At 31.8% G+C, this 22,221-nt stretch overlaps 2 protein-coding genes and 1 long non-coding RNA gene across 4 annotated transcripts; 2 read left to right on the forward strand and 1 right to left on the reverse strand.

The window, feature by feature from the left end:
• Window positions 1-1,608: 1,608 nt before the first annotated feature.
• Window positions 1,609-3,626, forward strand: LOC114373854. The gene is made up of 3 exons (XR_003658479.1): window positions 1,609-2,393; window positions 2,919-3,114; window positions 3,230-3,626. It is a non-coding gene; the product is annotated as an uncharacterized LOC114373854 (long non-coding RNA).
• A 2,809-nt stretch (window positions 3,627-6,435) lies between these two features.
• On the reverse strand, window positions 6,436-9,257 carry LOC114375139 (vestitone reductase-like). Of its 2 annotated transcripts, none has more exons than XM_028332891.1 (4): window positions 9,011-9,257; window positions 7,517-7,924; window positions 6,993-7,188; window positions 6,436-6,876 (listed from the first exon to the last, which is right to left on the reverse strand). In XM_028332891.1, the coding sequence occupies exons 1-4, from the start codon at window positions 9,129-9,131 to the stop codon at window positions 6,735-6,737; spliced, it is 867 nt and encodes a 288-aa protein (XP_028188692.1). In that variant the 5' UTR covers window positions 9,132-9,257; the 3' UTR covers window positions 6,436-6,734. The 2 variants fall into 2 exon arrangements, with proteins under 2 accessions (XP_028188692.1, XP_028188691.1); XM_028332890.1 differs by having other exon boundaries at window positions 7,517-8,035; window positions 9,011-9,248.
• A 2,717-nt stretch (window positions 9,258-11,974) lies between these two features.
• Window positions 11,975-13,075, forward strand: LOC114373781. Its single transcript, XM_028331322.1, has one exon. It carries the CDS (start codon window positions 12,101-12,103, stop codon window positions 12,797-12,799), a length of 699 nt encoding a protein of 232 aa, XP_028187123.1. The 5' UTR covers window positions 11,975-12,100; the 3' UTR covers window positions 12,800-13,075.
• Window positions 13,076-22,221: the final 9,146 nt, after the last annotated feature.

The following is a 22,221-nucleotide window of genomic DNA, read 5'->3' on the forward strand; positions in this document are numbered from 1 at the left end:
AAAGCATCCTTCTAATCCTTCCTTTATTGAACTCACTCTCAATATCTTGTGCGAGAGATCAAGAGTCACCTTTTGTGCCCTCAAATACATTACAACTTGTTTTGATATGTCTGTTTGTGGAATAGGTAATTTTTTCAATTGACTTTTTTTCTCTTTACTCTTTAATAAATCCTATGATAGATGAAGAATAAAAAACATTTTCCGCACAATGATCAAATCATTTAATATAATCATAAATGCATAAACTTAGCATGTGTTAGGCTATCGTCTGACGGACAGATGTAAACACATACCCCACTTTCGGTCTGATATGTGATAAGGTGCAAATTTCAAAACTTAATATTTGTTTGCATTAATCAAAACAAATGCCAAATGACTCAAAATCCTTAAACTTTATTAAAATAAAGATATGTAATAGTATAAAATAAGGAGACAAAAACAAAAACTAATTTTGTTGTCATGTAGTCCCACTCATTTTGTATTGTATCACCTGCAAATACTGGTGGGATGGGCCACAATGATTCTACGATTAAAACAGCAATTTGGCCATATTCACTTTTGTAAAGGATGAGATCCAAGAAGATTAGAGGGGCATGTTGGATTGTTGGTGCCACAAACTTAATGTGATGGAAGTTCATTATGTTCCCCCACTTCAAGGTAATGAACATGAATCTGAATATGGCAGTTTGGTTGGAGGGACCCGACATGCACATGCATGCATCAGTTTCTAGACTTGGGCTAGGCCTCATAGTGGAAATTAAATATATCAGCCTAAAGTCCAAGCATGCAGAAAACGTGTCTAGATCGCATTAAGATCATGATCATTTGAGAAATGTATAATTTGAATCAAGAACTTTGTACAAATTTGAATCTATATAACGGTTGGAAATTATCTCTCGATACATTTTAGAAATGAGTCGATCGCACATTCATAATATTATTGCTTAAAAATAAATCAAGAAGTCATTTAAACTTTGGATAACATTATGAGAAATGCTTTGTCTCTAATTTCTCACCACTCTACTTCTTTCTTACTTGAAAGACCAAGTCCTCACTCAGGTGACCACTGTGAAACATGTGAACATTGATCTCAAGGTTCGACAAGAACAATAAGCAACGTCGATCAACACACACACCCTGCAAGAGTGTTTGTCCTTTCTTTCTCCTACTTAGAAAGTAGAACTCAAAGATTATAACATATTTTAATATTATGGGTTACCGAGTCAGTAGTCACACCACACACGCTCTGCATCAGTGTTTTGTCCTTAATTTATTTCCCATATCTTATATCTTTATTCTGAAATGTTAGAATTCAAAGATTTTAATAGTATGGCTTGGAATACCGAGCGCTGTAAACATCAGGGGGGAGATTATGTTACATTTGTGATAGAAACTCAAATGTGAATTTTTAAAAGGTTAGAAAATTTTGGAAGCAGTTAGTTGGACTATTTCAAAATTGACTAATTTAGTTAAATAAACTTTTAAGTTAAAAAATTCAATCTAATAAATTCTGATGTCGTTCATTTTGATTATTATGCGGTGTGGTGACAACTGAAGAGTGGTGTAGTCAACCTTAATTTCCACTTTTCCTTTCGTGTTCATCAAATAATTGCATATAAATCAGTCCTCGGATGAAGAGAGAAGGCATGAGACAGTGGAAGAAAGCAACTCCATTTGTTAAATAAACATTTTCAACAATAGAAATGCTCTAAAACACTATTTTGAATACACTTTTTAATATTGATTAAAATTCATTCAAAATCACACAACTTTGTTAGTTTCAGTCCCACTTAATTTAGCCAGTCTTACTTATGAATTTGTAGTTTTTTTAATAAATTTTAAAGAGTATGTCAAAACAAATGTGTTACTGGCATTGTTATTGGTTTAGTACATTTAACCGGGGCATACAGTTTTTAACTGAGTGTGTTACAAGATTGTTGCATTTTTAACATTTTTCATTTTGATATAACCCGAAGGGCAATATGCACAAATTATTTTGATTTGTAGATGAAGGAATTATGTTTGCTACTATTTTATATTTTTTGCTCAGCAATTATGTTTCACTGCAGCCATTGAAGGATGCATTGGACTTTTCCATGTAGCTACCCAGTTGACTTTCAAGTAAAGGAACCTGAGGAACTAGTGACCAAAAGATGCATTGACGGTGCACTAAGCATTTTGAAGACATGGCTCAATTCCAAGACTGTGAAGCGAGTTGTTTACACTACTAGCGTTGGTGCTGTGATTTGCAACGGCAAAGAAGACCAAGTGATGGATGAAAGCTTTTGGAGTGATGTAGTTTATCTTAGATCTTCAGAGATATTGAAATGATCTTATGCAGTCTCTAAGGCATTGACAGAAAGGATGCAATCATGCACTGAATCTTGCATTTGGTATGTGATGCAATTTGCTTGTCCTGTTTTCTATCATTTATTGTGTTAGTTTTACTCCAATTAAACTTCCTGATGCACGTTAAACGTGAATCCTCCTCTCACGTTGGATTCACATTCAATGTGGATTGAACAGAAAGACAAACACACCCTGAAACTCATCTCACTACGATAAAACGTGTAAAAGAAAGGATAGATATACATGAAAAGTTGGCAACAATGTTTTGTGTGCTTGCTTCAGCTTCAGATAGTAATTTGTACTTTTCCATTTAGGCTGAGTGTTTGTGCTTGCTTCAACTCAAATAATACGAGAATTGAGAAATACCAGCAAGAAATATTGGTTGAAATTTATGTGGAACATGTTAAATAAGGAATAAAACTTAACAAATAAGGAGTGAGACTCACATAAATTTTAACTAATAATAAACTTAAATTGTGTATGGCAGAGAATGTGTTGCAATGTTTGACTTTTTTCGTTTTAGCTAAGTGCTTGTGCTTGTGATTGTTAATAAAAGGAGATTTATGCAGGTGACAAAGATCCATTAGCTTTTAATGCTCGGATACCTATGGTGCATGTGGAAGATGTGGTTAGAGCGCATATATTTCTGCTTGAACATCCTGACCCAAAAGGGAGGTATATATGTTCTTCATATAATGTACCTGTTGAAAGGGTATATGAATTTGTTTCTGCCTAATACCCAGAGGTCCAACAATGACCAGCAGAGTGAGTTTTTACTGTAGTATTTCTGCATGTTATTACACACTTGACATTCTTGATTTATGTGAATGTTTTTTCTTTGATCTCACTGCAACAAATATTTTATTATTTCTTCTTGTAGTGCTTTAAAACAAAATAAAGGTATCAGGGTACCAGATTTATCGGCAAAGAAGCTGATAGACGATGGATTCATGTTCAAGTATGGACTTGAGGAAATGCTAGATGATGCAGTTCAATGCTGCAAAGAAAAAGGTTACCTGTGAGGTAGCAGTGTGCCATTTCTATGTCAGAATGGTTATCCATATTCCATATGATAAGGCAATGTTTGTTAGAGCTACCAATTGGGACTTAATTTCTTCTGGGATTGGACTGTTATTTACAATAGAAACTAGTGTCTGCAGTTCTAATCCTTTTTTCGTTTGTATTAAATATTAATAATATGTGCTATGTTGGTTGTTGCAAAGTTGCTTTCTTACCTGTTACGATAGTAATAGAACAATGGGAGGTTTTGGAGATGCATTCATGGAATATTAAGTTTGGAAACTTTTAATCTCTCTTCAATATAGCCAAGATTTTAAATTACGAGCACAGTTTCATCGCCTTCCTTGATATTGTGGGAAATTGCAGACTACCACAACTGTGATTGTGCTGTGGTTGCAGAGACTAAAAAAACCTTGATGTTACTGCCGAAACTACGGCCACAAACCGTTTTTCATAACCTTGAATATGGATAGACTAGGGCATGAAGTGAATACAAATTCACTGAGACAAAAAACAGAACAAAGATGAAACCAAAGGAAATTTAAATTACTCATCATCATTGGTTATACTAGACATCAATTTCACAAGTTGTATCTTCAACTGCATGTCTAATTATTGGCATTGGCGATATCTCGAAGCAAAACAAAAATAGAAGATTCAAAAGAAATCAAAAAGAGTTATCATTCAGAACAAGAATTGTAGCTAATACAAAGTAAAACCATCATCATAGGAAATATGCCAACCACGTCTACAGGGTGGGGCATTCTCATCATACTCAGCACAACAACTCCATCTTTTCTTCCAATTGGCTCGGCCAGTGTTTGGCCGGTCATTCTTCTCATTTCATTTTTATACAATTACTCCAGATTTATCACTCCAATCCCCATCAATTCCTTGGTGTGGTGGAGCCAATGAAAATAGACCCTTATCTCCTACAGCATTATACAGGTAAATATAGTCATGCTTTACAAAACTACAATTAAAAATAGTATTTTGTAACCCAACCCAATGGTGGAAGCATGACAGAGGATAAGAATTAGAATTTCACTATAACAGCCTATGTTGAATTCTAATGTAAATTTTTGTTGCCTGAATTATCGAGGTGAAATCTGAATGGTTTTTGCTGTTAGTTTGATCTTCTAGGAATTAAGAAGGATTCTGTTTGGCAGAGTAAAGAGCGATGATAATGTTGTATTGGTGTCAGTGACACTAACAACAGAAAACGACACGAGATGGCAAATACCCGGAAGATTAAAATCATTAAAATAAAATGGCTTACATATCATGTCACGAGATGACCTTCAAACACATTGTCAATTAATAAACGGTAGAAAACATGAGAATCAAATTGCATTACATACCAAATACGAAATTCAATGTAGCTTTGACTGAGACAGGAAGCTTTGGACAAATGAAGGGTCCAAAACTAACATCTCGTGTCATCCGAAGTAATTAAATAATAATTAAACATGATATGTGAGAACCTCATGTCATCCGAAGTAGGCTCTTATTCCTAGTGGCAGTTGAACTTCAAGGCTTATTTGAAAGAGTTCACATGAACAAGCACCAACCAAGAGAGTTTTTGCGGGTTGTGTTTTATTTTATTGGCTTGGAGGGAACAATTTGTTTTTTAATAACCTTTTAGTATGTTGTTGCTGATTCCATTTAATGGCCATTGTCCTTGTCCCACGTTGTAGAACTTGCTGGGATATTCATTTACTCCCACTTATTATTTATTAGTGCAGGGACTTGGGCATCATTTTTGTTTGGCCAATAGTTAGCTAAAGCTGTTTCCCAAAGGTTAAACTATATTTACATGTCTGTGTTAATATGGTATATAATTGTGGGGTTGTGTACATGGTTTTGTGCACCCATTTATGTCCTCGTATATATATATATATATATATACCTTTTGCTGATTAAGAAAAAAAAATTGTAGAAGCTAAAAAAGGACATTTTGAACAATTTCAATAATAAAGTTCATTGATATTTTTTATTTCAAGGAATTTGACCAATTATCTGAATCGTAATATGTGTTAATAGCTCAGTTGCCAATGGTTGAGTGAGATTTGTGAGTTTTTAAAAAAATTCTCATGTTTCTTTTTTATTCATACATATTAAAAAGAAACTAAAGCACCAAAAGAAATTAATTAATTTAGTTAATAGAATTAAAATTTTCAAAATTATGTTTTTTAAATTACCCCTAATATTAACGAAGCATGCCTTTATTTCTTTTTTTAAATATTATTATTAGTTTTAATTCGTGTAATATTTCTAATCATTATTAATATTTTTTCCTTCAATTTTTATTGCCTATGTATGAGAATAATTAAAGTATGGTTTCAAAAATACTCTTTATATAAGATAAAATTAGACTTTCAGAGAGCAGTAGACATTATGGGTATTTTTGTGACTCAAAGTTAAGGGTTTTTTCTTGTAAAAAATAATTAATATTCCAACAGTTAACTAATTTCAAGGTGTTTTACAATTAATATTCTTAAAACTCTTGTTTTTTATATGGTAATTTATATTTTTTTTATTAATTATGGTTTTAAATCACCGTTGAGGTTACTATTGCGGTTGTGGTGAGTCAGCATACCTTTACACGGAGGATAATTGCAGAAAAATGATCTGACCGTAATAGCTGTTACGAGTCAAAATACCTGAGCATTAACATTATAGTTGCAAAATATTATTTAAAATCATGTTAATTACCAATAAAATATTTTTTTATTACACCTCTATGCTTTGAGTTTTGAAAAACTTAGTGACATACCAAATTAAAGAACTATCTGAGAATAAACTTTCATTTTTTTTTAATCTAAACCTTGTCTTTTGCAAATGAAATCAATTGCCATTCTCACAGTGATGTCAAGCTTAAATGTGTTACTCGTGTCATGTCTATTTTTTTTATTTTTTTTTCAGGAACTTGACTCAAATGCCAGAGAGTTTTACGCACACTGTCCATGTTCAATTGCCTTGGAATTTAAAGTCTCACAACTCTGTTACTTCTTTTTTATTTATGAAAAGAGCTCCCTATTACTACTTTTGTAAAAGATATGTACATAGTCACAACTTTTTTTTAGCTGTAAGAATTGAATACATAAAAAGGTTTAAATACCAACTGAATTGGACCTTTGGTATATATTGTCACAACTAACACAGCACGTGTTATTTAAAGGTTTAAATACCAACTGAAATAGTTAGTTTCCATTGCCAACTGCAATCCAATTCCAAAAGGCAAAAGCATTCAATTGGTAGCATGAACAACCATTTATCAAAGTAGTTAATTATTGTCTTATTGTATGGATATATAGCCATCCTCATCCTATAATAACATAAAAAAGGGTACACCGCTAGCTACTTCACAGGTAACCCTTTTCTTTGCAGCATTGGATGGCATCATCAACCATTTCCTCAAGTCCATACTTGTACACAAATCCTGCATCTATCAGCTTCTTTGATGACAAATATGATCCTTTTGTACCTTCAATATGATTCAGAGACCTACAAGAATAAATAATCAAATATTTGTTGCAATGAGATAAAAGAAAAATCATTTACTTGAATCACGAATAATGTAAAGTGTGTAACATATATCATGAAGTATAATAGCAACTCACTCTACAGGTGGTGGTTGAAATTCTGGATATTTGGCAGAAACAAGTTTGGAGATCCTTTCATAAGTTACTGAACATTGTGAACAAATATACCTCCCTTTTGGATTAGGATGTTCAAGCAGAAATATATGTGCCCTAGCCACGTCATCCACATGCACCATATCTGTCTGTAGAACGACACCAAATGTACCCTTTTCTCCTGCATAAATATCCTTTTATACATTAAGAGTCTTAAGCACAAGTACTCAACAAATTAAACAAAATTTATAGATTTCATGTGTATATGATCTATACTTTTCCAACTCTATTCGAAATATCATTACACACGCGATCAAACACATTAATGGTGTGTTTGGTAGAAGAGAAATAGGGTGGATGAGAAGACAAATAGATGAGAAATTGTCTGGGATTCACACCTCTTACACTATATTTTAATTATAAAAAAATCTTTTATTTTGATCTTCTCTGCCAAACTGACCCTAATTTATAAAAGGTAAAAGACAGGAGAAGTCAATTGCATCACATACCAAGTATAAAATCCAATGAATTACGAACTGAGCTTGGAAGCTTTGGACAAATGAAGGGTCCAAAAACAAGAGTTGGAATTAGTGTGACAACATCCAATCCATTTTGTTCTCCAAATTCAAGCACTGCCTTTTCTGTCAATGTCTTTGAAACAGAATATGACCAACCAAATGGCTTTGAAGATCTAAGATAATCCACGTCGTTCCATGAGCTTTCATCCATAATTTCTTCTTTATTGTTATCGACAGCAGAGGCACTAGAGGTGTAAACAACTCGCTTCACTGTCTTGGAATTGAGGCATGCCTTCAAAATGCCAAGTGCACCTTCAATGGATCTTTTGGTCACTACTTCTTCTGGTTCTCTTAATTCAAAGTCGACTGGTGTAGCAACATGGAAAACTCCCATACACCCTTCAATGGAAGCAATAAAACTTTCTGGATTGCTGAGATCAGCACTGAGAATTTGTAGCCTTTGGGATGCTCTAGGTAAGCTAGTAAGAAAGCTAACATCTTTCCTGTGTTCTTTTTTTCTCAAAAATAAGAATTATATTATCTTGGTTTTGTGAATATTATATCAATAGTATTCTCTTCATCTTATAACAAGTGTTAGAAAGAAAAAAGATTTTCATTCTATCTTTTAAATGTAATACTAACTATTTTTTTCTATTTATATTCCTATAAATATTTTTTTAGAATGTTGTTGTGCTGCATCGTTTCAAGTAAAGAAAAGAATAATAAAGTAAAATTAATTTTATAAAATTAATTATTATATTCTTTTATTTATTTATTAACTTTTTTTCTTTGTATAAATTTTTTTGCAACACTTATAAAGAGAGTGTTATCCTTTTCAGGGTGAAAAAAATTGATGACTCTTAATTCATTTATTTAAATGAGTTAGATTAAAAGCTTGAATTTTTTATTTGAAATAACTAAAGTTTCAGTTTTACTTGTTTAATTCATTTATAACTCAATTTTTTAATTTGAAATTTTTTTTATTAAAATATCTTTCAACTTTATTAATTTAAAATATTTTAATAGTAGATAATAATTTAAAAATATAAATAAGTGTTAAACATATGATATAATATTGTAGAATTTATGTAATATTAATTTTGTATGATTTATGCATAAACGAACTATTCACAAGCTATTAGTATCAAATTTGTAAAATTTGAATTTAACTCATTTAAGTAATTGAGTTCAATAATAAGTTTAAGTTAACAAACAAATTTGACTGAATATTGTGTCGACCTAAGGTAATTAACAAATAATTTTGTTCATTTACATAACTTGACTCATTTACATCTCTAAATCTTTTCTATTCTACCAAATGGAACATGTTGAAAACATGTAAGGATCATTTAAATGTTTTTAAATCAGATAACACACAGGAAATAATATAGTACAGATACCCTACACCTAAAGGTTTTTCAGGGAAATAATAACAATGCTCAAAATGTTTTTATAACAGATAACAGATGGGGCTGCTTCTATTACCTGGATCGGGTCTCACAGTGGTGTTAACAGAGTAACCATCTTCAAGGAGCCTCTTGATTATCCATGAACCAATAAAACCTGTACCTCCTGTAACACACACTCTTCCTTTGCTTTCTTCCATTTGCCTTTGGTGAATTCTCTCTTGCTCTGATGACTGCTATATATGCACTAGTTAGATGAACAAGAAAGAAAATTGAAAAGTGACATATATGCTAATTGGAAAATGAAACCCCTGGACTTTTCTTCTTTTTTTTTTCTCCATGCCAACGTTTTCTTTATAACTGGTAGCTGCGCTGGTGAAATCGACAATGAAGTATTGCATTTTATGTTTGGTATCTGATGCAACACTCAACCAATGTTTTCATCAACCAACGTTTTCTGCAACCAATGCAACCTTTTCTTTAAAGATAATTTTTTCCAAGATTACTTATTAGTGTTAATAGCAAGATATATATTATTAAAATATTAAAAGCAAATTAAATTAGCATCCATGATTTATTTTTTGAATTAATAGTATTACCCCTCTTATTTAATGTTTATGACAACCTCTCTTACAAGAGTGTCACGGTAATCTATAAGTGTCAATTTAATATTTTTAAAACATTAAGGAATTAAAAATAATTTGCTCGAAAATAAGATTTAATTAAATATATTTTTTCAACCTCAAATTTGGGATCTATTTCTTCAAATTAAAATTTATATTTTTTTAGTTCTTCAAATATGTAAAGTATTTTTTTAGTTCTTTTATATGCTTTTCTTTCTCCTTTAATTTTGGGAGTGGTCTTTGAACTCAATGTTATATGCTTAAAGGATATCTAGGCACCACATACTAGTTTATACTCCCTTCTTCTTTAAATATAAGATTTTTTTAGTTTTATTTATTCTTTTTTTTTAAGATTCTTTTTAAGTTCTCTTTTGTAATAATTATTTTTGGACTCAAATATTCTTAATTACTTTGCCATAAATGTCATAAATTTAAAAGATAAATATATTATCTCTCTTATAAGGATTAAATAAGAAAACTAACATGCATTAATTAATTAGGTGTGAAAACAATTAAGTGGAAAGAGGAAAATTATGAGTTCCAAACAAATTTAAGGATAATTTTGACAAAATAAGAAAATTGTTAGTAAATTTAATATTACTAACTATATTGAGTTATTAATATAATTTTTTTAAGGATGTGAATTAATTAAAAGAATCTTATATTTAAGAATAAAGGAAAAAATTGATCAGCTGATTTATTGCATTTGTATACAGATTGGTACCCTTGTACGGTTGTAACCTTTTAATATAATGTCTTTGGCTGACAAAAAGAATAATGAAGTGCAGACTATATTGTCTACAAGCTCAAAAATCTTATTAATATTGGAAGCTCTAGAGACTACAAACTTTGTTTTTGTAACATGTGTGGATACTTACCTTTTGGGCCTGTGGGACGGTAAGCTTGATACCTTGGGCTGGTTTCTTTCATTTTTTTTTTTTTTTTGTGATGCTGAATTCTTTCATTGCATATAGGATGGAGGAGTTGTGATTGGCCTCACTTCTATTGTTATTGGCACATATAAGGAGATGACACATTTTTTTTCAAAAATACCATTTTCAAAAGGAAACACAGTTGTTTATGTTTTGTTCAGCCCAAAAACAGAAGTATATATGCTTTTGTTGCTCGTTTCCCTCTTGTTCCTCTGCACATTGAGAACATATCTGATGATGGGTCTAGATTGATGCAGATCAAAGGTGTTTGGTCACCATGGTGATGAGAACATGCAGAGCCAAGGACAAGTATGAGGGGAAAGGGAAAAAGAGAGATTTCACAACTCTAGCATAGGCCAATAAAAACTCGCTTAGGAAGGATACCCAAGAACAAAAATAATTTGTGGAAGCTTAGACCAAATAAATCATATTACTATAATTTAATTGTGTTTTCATTTTTAATTATAGACATTATGAAAATTTCGATTCTCATTTTTTTATCAATTTAATATTCTGTTATTTTAATTATATAATTTTAGTTTATAATTTTTTAAGTAATGTTTTTTAGTTATCTATTAACTTAATATTCAATATTTAACGGAAATACCAACATGATATTGTGTTTGCTTTGAAATAAAAAAAAATCGTTTTGCTTCCTAATAAATAATTTTTTTTGTTCTTGTTCTTGTGAAATGTCTCTAGTAAATTAAAATAATTGTTTAATAGCTATTTTGCTTCAATCTCTACTATAAACAATAAACTGGAAGATTTAGTTACCAAACTTTTTATATCTCTTTCAATAGATGCTTTAGACATACTAAAAAAAATATTTTTATAGTCTCTCATAAATAACGAATTTTGTATTTATTTTTTGATAAAAAAATTATTTGTCATTAATCTTTTTCAAGTATTAATAATGAATGAAAAAAATATCAAACATCAACCCAAAAAATTTGATAATTTATTAAAGACTAAAAAAAGGTTAAGAACAAAACATGCACCCCTTCATTTAAATAAAATTAGATAAATTTATCTTAAAATTTTGTAATTTATACCTCCTAATCTTATATGTTTAAAGCTCCTCAGCTATTTCATGTGAGGACAAATAAATGTACCTCCTACTTTTATTAAAATTATAAGTATTGATCTTAAAATTTTATATTTATACATTTTATCTTATCTTATTTTATTTTATGTGTTTGAATTCACTATCTCATTTTCTCCCTCAACTTATATGCTTAATATTTATTTATTTATATGTATATGATAATTATTATTAAATTTATTTTTTAAAATTAATTATCCCCATTTGCTAGGCTCCAAGATTCATCACTAATCCGGAACTCAGAAAAAAATTATCAGAAAAAGAACAAACATAAAATTTTATATATATTAAAGATGAATAACATATATTTTAACTGTAATTAACTAAGTATTAACCCTTCTTTATGTCAGTAAAAAAACCTTTTTATAGTAGCTACCAGTAGTATTTTCGTTTGTGTTGACTTGTTGACCATTCCAAACCCAGAAAGAAACGCTGCCTAGAAGACACATTTTCGCTATTTTCCGCCTTTCAGAGTCTCTCGTCTCTCTCGGGTCATCCATCGTACGCTAATGGCCGCCATAATTTCGCGAAGGTTAAGGTTATCCACCTTAACCTCCTCACTCCTAAAACCCTCTTCTTATTCTATAACCAATTTCATCTCCAACAACCCTAAACCCCCAATCTTCAAACCCTCCCAATTCCTTCCACCCATCAGGTTTCTCTCAACCAACAACAAAGACTCCTCCTCCACTTTAGATTCCGACGAAACCCAAAAGCCCAGCCCAGGCCCAAGCCCAAGCCCATACCCGAGCCAAAACCCAAACTTCAAGCACCAGGAGATAGAAGGCCCAACAGTGGAGCGCGACCTCTCCCCACTCGCGAACGAGACGCGCGTGGTTCTGGAAACCATGATGAAGAACATGTACTCGCTGAGCAGCGTCGTGGCGGCGCTGGGCCTGCTCCAGCTCACTCTGGGCGCGTGGATAACCTACCTCACCAAATCCGAACCCATCGCTGAGGTTTCGCTGCAGAGTTTGTTGGCGTTTGCGTTTCCGTTCTCGCTTGCGTTCATGCTGCGGCGCGCGCTGAAGCCGATGCATTTTTTCAAGAAGATGGAGGAGCTAGGGAGGTTGCAGATCCTCACGCTTGCACTCCAGGTCGCGAAGCAGTTGAACGTGCTCTTTGTTAGGGTTCGTGCGGTTTCGGTGCTTAGTGTTGTTGGTGTTGTTGTTGGGGTGGTTGTTGCTGTGGGTTCCAAATGGAGCTGATTTTTTTTAGTCTATGTTTGGTATTCTGTTGCAAAAATCATTCTGTCAACAGATCCAAATCTTGTTTTTGCCCTTTGGATTAAAACCTTTACAACCAAGTTAAACTTCTATGTCTTTGGAATAATATGTTGATGCAAGTAGAGGTTTTGGTTTTTGTTTTTGTTTTGGAAGATGTTCGTGATTCCGGTTTGTATTATTCATTGGAATTTTGATGAAAATAGGGATGGTAAGAAAAAAAAAATAAACTTCGTTGGTTGAGTTTTGACTCGAATGTGATTGTTGTATATGATTTTCTATTATTTATGTTCTATTAAAATAAACTTCTCGTGATGGAACTGCAATTGCAATTGGAATCGAAATCGAACTTGAGAGAGGAAACAAAATTAAAAAGAAAATTACGACGACAAAGGTAGAAGGAAAGGTTCTCTCTCTATTATATGTATGGGTTTGTTCGTGAAGTGGCGTGTGTGTAGTTTTGCTTTCTATTGTCGACACTCTGGTCGGAATTTTCATTATTGATTTTTCCGATCATCGGATTTGATCCAATCCCTAATCCCTAATTCTGCGAAAAACCATTTTGTTTCCATCAATTGAAATTGAATCGTTTTGAGGTGGCGGAGATGGACGATTACATGAGCAGCAATGACCCATTACGAGTACAACGATACTGGGAGTGCCAAAAACATTATGCACTTTAGGCATATTATTCTGGAAAATTTCAAATTATTTTTTTGACCGAGGAAAATTTCAAATTATTATGTGCTTGATTTTGAACAATTCTAATCTCTCTAATTATTATGTTACATCATAATTATTAATTTATTATTCTAATTTATTATAGTGTTTTTTGGATACAAGGGGCCTAAGCCAAATTACAAAAGTAATCTCTTGTTCTAGTCTTTTGTACTGATCTAGACATAATGATCCAGACTTTCTTTAAGCATGGTGATAATAGGCTTGTACCTATACTGCAGACTAGAATTGAATATCTCATATGTATTGTTTCATATGTTGTGCACTTTGGGTATTATACTGAAATGGGCTTTGTCCATGCTTGCTTGGGTCAATTATTCAAGTACTCCCAAGCCTAACAATTGATTGTCTCGTCTTCAAATGAGTAATATGACCTTCAAACTCAGCAACAGTAGTGGATTTAGCACATTGTAGACAAGGGGCCTAAGTCAAAATTTATTATTAATTTATTATTCTAATTTATTATAGTGTTTTTTGGATACAAGGGGCCTAAGTCAAAATTACAAAAGTATTTTAGGCAGAAACAAAATACCTACAAATTTATTATAGTATTTGAATATGTAAAAACTTGCAAAACTCAAATTTGTGTCAGTTCAGAATAATATTTGGCTTGTTCTTCTAGTAATGTACACGATTAATTCATCAGAAAAGTTTATGATAGGAAAAAAAAAAGTAAAAAATATCTTTTACCTAAGTAATTGCAGAGAACCCGTGTAGAATAAGAAGAAAGGTATGACTAAATATTTTATAAAACTGATAACTTATTATTTTCACAATAAATTTCACATCCTAAACCTGAAAATTGAGATCAATTTTTTATTTTATTTTATAAAGGAGGAAGACTAATGTCTCATTTTATTTTAATATTGAGACAAAATTGTAGATAGAGTAAAATAGGAATATTAAAATTACATTTTATCCTATTTTAATTTTTGTTTGAAAAATTTAAAAAAAAAGACTGAAGAAATATATTCATTCAGATTCATCCATAATCAACAATTAAATCATTTCTCATGTCAAATACTCCGTGTTTATCTAATTATAAGATTTTTAAAAAAAAATATTTATACTTTTTTATAAAAAAAATTAATTTTTAGATATATTAATTATTTTATATATATATATATATATATATATATATATATTATTACTTAATTATTCTCTGACCAAACATTAATAAAAAAAATAAGTAATTGAATAAAAAAAATTTAAAATCATAATATAAATAATTAACAAATTTAATTCGATAATTACTTTTAAATATTCTACAAAGCCTAAATGAAAAGCAGTTGGGTTACTCGTGTAGTCGGAGTTTTCACGCAAATGATTTCCCCAAATAACAACGCGGCTTCCCTTGATGCCTCTTCTTCTTTACCTTTTTCATTGTAATTCTCTCTCTTCACTTTCTTTATCTTTTCGGTTTACCCTTACACACGTGCATTTTCTCCTTACTTTTTCCACCACCTTAATTCGTTATGGCACCACTATTCAAGGCCTTCGCTCTCTTCTCCGGCGCCGTCGCCTGTAGCCGGAGCTGCAGGCTCCGTGCCTTGCTCCGCCGCCATCATCGGTGCCTCGCTCCTGTTGTCTCTCATGACTGCGTTTGACGTTTTAAGATTCTATATATAGTTTGCATTTCATGAATTATTATTCCAAAATAATATATAGAGAGATAATAAACTGTTAGATTGCGAGTTTCGCCGTTACCACCTCAGTTTATTTTATGATTATTATTATTATTATTATTATTATTATTATTATTATTATTATTATTATTATTATTAATTGTTGTAGGTCTTAGGGTGAAATAAGAGGGATTTTGATCCTCTCTACATTTTTATTGTTAATTATGTAATGCTATATATTATGTATGGGTATAATTTAGATCCAGTCATTTTATGTTTCTCATGTTCTTTTTTTTAATTTATCACTTCTATAAAGAAAATAACTTAAACTCAAAATACTTATAATAACATAGCTGATACATTTATATTATATCCACTAAATTATTTGATATATGAGCAGTATCGTAGTGGTATAGGTTTGAATGTCAGAGGAATCATTAACACGGCCCACATAAAATAGGTTTTTATTTTTTATTGGAGAATAACACTGAAGCTGCAAAAACACGGAAAAAAGAGTTATGAATGATTTTTTCTTTTCGTTTTCTCATTTTTATAATGATTTTTGGATTTCATTATTTGCTTGACGTTGAGAATTTTAATTCACTTTTCTTTAGTTCGCTTAAAACTTAAGAATTTAACTTTCTTTTTTTTTCTTTAAAATTATATTAAATTAGCTAGTTTTTTAGTTCTCTAATTAAAAAAACATCTATTTTTATACTTTTTAAAAATGTTTAAATTTTTGGTTAATTTTCAACTTACCTAAATATTCCTTTTGTGCCAATATTTCAAATATCCACTTTAAGTATTTTTCTACTTTTCATCATTTATTAAGAGAGAGACCAATGATGCAAAAAAAGCATTTTGATTGGTCACTTGTTATGAGTAGAAATTTTACTCATAAGATCCTAGCATTCGAGGTCTAGGTACTTCCAGAAAAGAGAGATTAAAGAGAGAAATTTTCTGATTATATTATTTGCATTCCTTTACATTTTGATTCATATATATAGGCACAGAAATGTTGAGTTTGTTATTCTATTTCCTCTACAGGATCTAAGGAGCACGAAGGAAAATAACAAAATGGCACTGGAGCAAGGATCCTGGCCGATAGAGGAATCTCTCTTGACCAATGAGAGTCTGTCAGCTCAGTGTTTGGGATTTGTGTTGGTCACAAAATCCTCCAGGTAGTGCGGTCTGCATGTTTTCCTTTTGGTCCTGAGATTAGTGTATGTCTGCTCTTTGTCTATTCTTAATTCTTCTGTGTTGGCTTGCTTTGTGCTAAGTTGCTCCACCTTGGGTTGATTCATAACATTTCTATGCCCATTCGAAAACACCTTGTCCTCAAGGTGTTACGAGTTCGTCGAGGTCCTCCAGGATCCCAAGGTCTGTACCGACGAGGCTCCTTTGGGTCAACAACATCCCTAATGCAAAAGCAGCTGGTTGGTACTCGCGTGCAACCATGGCAGACCCATAGGGCACAACTCCCCTCTTAAACAGTGTCATGTCGCTATGTTCTAAAAGCTTGTCATGCGGAGCCGCTTCACGACCATAATGAACAACAATACATGAGAGGTTGTCTAGGGAAGCAACGACACGGGCATGGCCAAGTTTATTGAAGATGAAGGACGACGCGTGGGCCACTTGGTGCTTGCTGTTGGTGGCAAGGTGAGGAACAGGCATAGGAAACAGAGTCGGTAAGCGTGCGAGGTGTTTCGGCATGACTGCAGGATGTGGTGGCGGAGTTGGCATAGGCAGCGAAGAAAGCATGGGTGACAGAGTCGGCTTGAGCAGCGAAGGCAGCGACAGAAACGGTATTAGAGTGTGTGTGAGGAATGTCTTCACAGAGGAAGAAGATGAAGGTGTGGGTGAGTGGGGTCGACGGGCTTCCAACACAATGATGCGGTGAATGAGTTCATCTAGTTTGGTGGTGACATGAAGTTGGTTAGAGGCTAGCTTGGCTATGGCTTCTTCAATGTGTTTCATTCTGGTTTTGGGTCGAGTTGCTTCAGTCATGGTGGTAGTGCTCAATGAAACCAAATTGTTATGAGCAGAAATTCTACTCATAAGATCCTAGCGTTCGAGGTCTAGGTACCTCCAAAAAATGAAGATTAAGGAGAGAAAATTTCTGATTATATTGTTTGCATTCCTTTAGATTTTAATTCATATATATGGGCACAAAAATGTTGAGTTTGTTATTCTATTCCTCTACAAGACCTAAAGAGCACAAAGGAAAATAACAAAATGACACTGGAACAAGGATCCTGGCCGACAGAGAAATCTCTCTTGACCAATGAGAGCCTGCCAGCTCAGCGTTTGAAATTTGTGTTGGTCACAAAATCCTCCAGGTAATGCAATCTGCATGTTTTCCTTTGGTCCTCAGGTTAGTGTATGTTTACTCTTTGTCTGTTCTTAATTCTTCTGTGTTGGCTTGCTTTGTGTTAAGTTGCTTCACCTTAGGCTGATTCAGGCTGATTCATATCATCTGTATTATCTTAATATAATTACTTGTTATTATGACATTTTTTTTGTTATAAATTAGTATGACTTTTTTTTTACGGTTTCGAGGTTAAAAACCGCAAAAGCTGAAAAGAAGAGAATCAGCGGACGATTAAGCATTTGTGCATAAGATACATAAACTTAATTTCATCATCTCCAAGAAAATCCAATGAGATTGAAGCTGGGACATACACAAAATACATTTGATTTTGTTATTTAATTTAATTTATTACTTTTGCAGTCTTCGTAATATGGTGGACGCAAAGTAGGAATACATAACTAGCCACTACTAGAAAGGAGTGAAATAGAATCCAACAATTAGTATCAATCTCGACATTGACACTATTAGCTAGCTAGTATTTATTTAGCCATGACGGACACAACTTTGATTCAACCTTTCATATCTATTTAATATTTTTTTTTTTAAAATGGTAAACACTACCTAAGGGTTAATTACATGGTCTAATAAATTTGAAAATTTAGAACTGAATATTGTTCTTTATAATTTAATTATATGAATCATGAAATTCAATGCAATAAATGTGTAAATCGTTAGTGTTTAATTATATGAATCATTCAACCCAATACAAATATTTGTTATAATAATTGAATCTTCTTTTTTATACATAATAATAAAATAAAATATGTTTGAAGTTCTTGTAAAATTTTAAAAATATTAATTACATCTCCATAAAAAATTTATATTAACGTGATTCATCTAAAAATAAAATATTTTTTCTGGCAGATGAAATTAATATAAAAATTTTATAATGATCAAATTAACATTTTATATGAATCTCAAACAAATTTTACCTTTAAATGAATTAGATTAGTAGTCTCGTTCCTCCTCATAGGTGATCGTAATATTGTATACCACTATTTGTGCCACCTTATAACTATACACACAAATTTGTTTCACAAAGTAATAAAACTATGAAGACACAATTTTTGCTTAAATTAGATTGAATTAATTTTTAAAATAAGATTCAAAATTCAATTCAATCTAATTAATTTTTATTGTTTATTTGTTGCGGTCCTTATTAAATTGATTCAGTTATCAATATCTTAAAAAAAAATTGGCGTCCAAAAAAATCTGACTTTCTTTTTATTAGATAGAGATTATATCTAGACTAATGGAGTTTGAATTATTATGCATATATAGAGGTAGAGAGAGTAGAGAAATGAAACCTCTAATCTGCAACGTACATGCACGACTTAACTATGGCAATTGAAAAAAAAGAATTCAAGTGGAGCTGCAAAGAAAGAACTTGATGCGGTTGATATCAGATTGAGGAAGGTTTTCCGTGCATGGCTTGCACGGGAACAACAAAAGAATCCTCAGTTATTTTCATTCCTTGAGCCTCAGAAGAAAATCCAAAAGAAAGAGAGAAGAAAGCACGTTTATGAAAGGCGCTAGCAGTAAATAATGTTGGAGATGAAGAATTGCATGCAAGTCCATGTAAAGAAAAGACTCAAGAAAGGAAGGGATGTGATCAGGTGAAGTTTGTTGGAACTACCCCTCCGTAGATATAATATATTAGAGAGGTGAAGGAGGATAATAGGAGATCATAAAGAAAAGAAAGAAACCTTCTCTAATTAATCTGCAAGAGTTCAACTTGATTAAGGAAATGGGTAGTGGAGATGGAAAAAGAGAATTCTGGGATGGAGAAGTTTCCGCTTCTGTCTCATTGAAGACAGTGGTTCCGTGACTTTCTTGCAGCAAAAGAAAAGCACCTGCGGCATCCTGAATGTTTTTCTTTTCTTTCCATGGATGAAGGCTTGTCCATCGAAATTGGTGATAATTGGAAGAGTCTCAAAAGAAAAGCCGAAAAAGAATTAGAAAATAATTATAACCCGCAAAGAGAGTTGAAAGCGAGGAGGGTTTAGCGGAAGGAACTAGTTCTTCACATGGTAAATCAGTTACTTTGGGTGATGGTGTTGGATCCGTCTATGAGAGAGTACAAGATTTAGTTACTTTGGGTGGTTAGATTTTCGATCTGTTTACCTTTTCTGTTAATCAGTTTTAGTTATTAAACTAGTTTTATTCAACTGTTGATGCATAATGCAAATAAATGAATTTGCATGAAAGATAGTAATAATTTAGATAATCAATGAATTGTTCTTTTTTTTTTTGGAAGAGCCTAAGATGTGATCACGACAACAACTCAGAAGGTTTGGAGAAGTTTTTGTGATTTGTGTGTGAAGATGTTAAATCAATCTGTCGCCAATAGTGGTGGAAGTTCTGTGTGCATAGATCACTACGTAGAGACAGTTCTTAGGACGGCTAGATTACTCGTTGACGGTGATTGTGAAGGATGTTCACGGCATAACAACATCGAGACGAGAGAGGAAGACACAGAGGGGAAGTTTCAATTATGGTCATTGACAAAGGACTGGGTCACGAAGATGAAGAAGAGCCACTCGGTGTCAGTAGTGACAGAGGGAAGGTCATTGATGTGGTTGTGGTGAGAGTATCCAATGAGGCCAACGTGGAAGAAGAGAGCATGTAGGAGTCACGGTGGTACTACAATTCTTCAAATTCGCAATAGTCTCTTCGCATCCACAACACACACAACAAAATTTAAGATGATAAATAAGTTTAATGATCTCATGTATGATTAATCACTTGGATTAACAAAAAAAATTGATAATAAGATAAATTTATCTTACTTTTTGAAAAATCGAATAAATTTTTTTTTTTTATCTTTTAGAAACTCAAGTGTCAATATTTTACAAATTCAAAGATCAAATAAAGAATTTATCATTTTTATAAAACTAAAATATATTTTTCGTCTTCGTAGACATGAAAATATTTAAAATTCCTTCCTACAAAATATTAAATATTTTTTTGTCTATTCTCGATGCAACAAGTCATCACCTTCAAATTTATCCGAACCTATATTCAATTAAAAAAAATAATACATTTATAGAAACATATTCTAAATATTTCAAATTTAGAAAGAGTAAAACGAAGACTACTAGTACCCAAGTTTTACAGTCCCACGAAATGGGAAAACACGGCACGTTCCCATCCCTTTCACCGGAATGGGTAAGCACACGTGCCAGTAAAGAGGGACGAGCTGAATGGGGCAACAAGCGTGCGAAGCACACGTGTCAGTGACGACGGGACGAAAATGGCCTTTGAGAAAACGAGGGTCAGATTGGGCGGCCAGCTTCTTCCTTGTTGTCACGGCTCACCATTTCTTACCCTTCAATTTTCCCATTTTACCCTTTCTTCTTGACAGGTTACCAACAACAATATAATACTAATAATAATTAAAAAGATATAAAAAAAAATATAAGTTTCAGCCACTTTCACCCATTCACAGACCGTGGCAAATGCAACCAGCCAAGTAGATCGATCTCACTTTTCCCTTGTTCAATAAAATATACCAATAGTTTCCTCAAATCGTATCAATTAGTTAAAGTATGAAATATATAAATTTATAATAAATGGTCTATGCATCGAAAATATAAAGGATATTTTCACTTTCATCTAATAAAAAATTATCATCTATAATAAATTTATTAAATTTATAATAATTATCTTTAAAATTATATTTATTATTATTCATGATTGATTAATTGTGTAAACTTTTACACTAAAAATACATAAAAATTAAACTTATAAATTTAATCTTTTATAAAATTTTCATTTTTTATTGTCATGTTTATTGTTCTTTTCCTTTGTTTAAAAAAATTGCTATGAATTTTTTCTTAAAGAAATACACCAATATATAAAAACTTATTTTATTATTATAAATAGATACAAATAACCTTGGAATTAAAAATGATTGATTAATATGATTATAAACTTAATTTTCAAGTTCATGTGTATTCAAAAACATAAACACATGTATATTGGCCTCGATCTCTTTAAATAAAATTTCACTCTTAAATTTTGTCATAAAAAAATGATTTGAAAATAAATTTTTTTACTAAAAATGATAAGTGAGATTTACCGGTGAAAATGAATCATGAATAAAATTGATAATCCTCTTTAATAATAATATGATAAAAAATATTTTAAAGAATTAATATCTCACTCCTTTTAGAGTGGTATACTGAATTAAAAAAATGAATTGATTAAGTCAGTCAGAAACAATAACTCTTGGATTTTGCGATAATGGAGACTATAAAAATGCATTGTGCTTTGTTAGAGCCGCAATAAATATATATTTAACTTTTTGTGCATCATTGCCATTGCCAACCAGCTCCTAACAAGATCATATTGATGTAAAATATGCTAGATTCCTTTCCTCCTTAATTTCATCGTTTAAATAGTTAATGGTGTGTTTGATTGGATAGAAGGAAAATAAAATTAAAATTAAAATTTGAATTAAAAAGAAAATGAAGGAAAGAAAAAAATTAAAATTTTATTTGTAGAAGTTAATTTTTTTTTTCATTTTCTCTTTAACTAAATATAAAAAAAATTAATAAGTGGTATTTTTTCTCTCTCATATCTAATGGACCATAAGTTCCTGCTAACATGTTTGGATTAATCCATATTCGAAATATGTTACTTCTTAAGGCCAGACATATAATTCAACT

Source organism: Glycine soja, chromosome 11 (genome assembly GCF_004193775.1).
Source record: "Glycine soja cultivar W05 chromosome 11, ASM419377v2, whole genome shotgun sequence".
Classification (NCBI taxonomy): Eukaryota; Viridiplantae; Streptophyta; class Magnoliopsida; order Fabales; family Fabaceae; genus Glycine; species Glycine soja.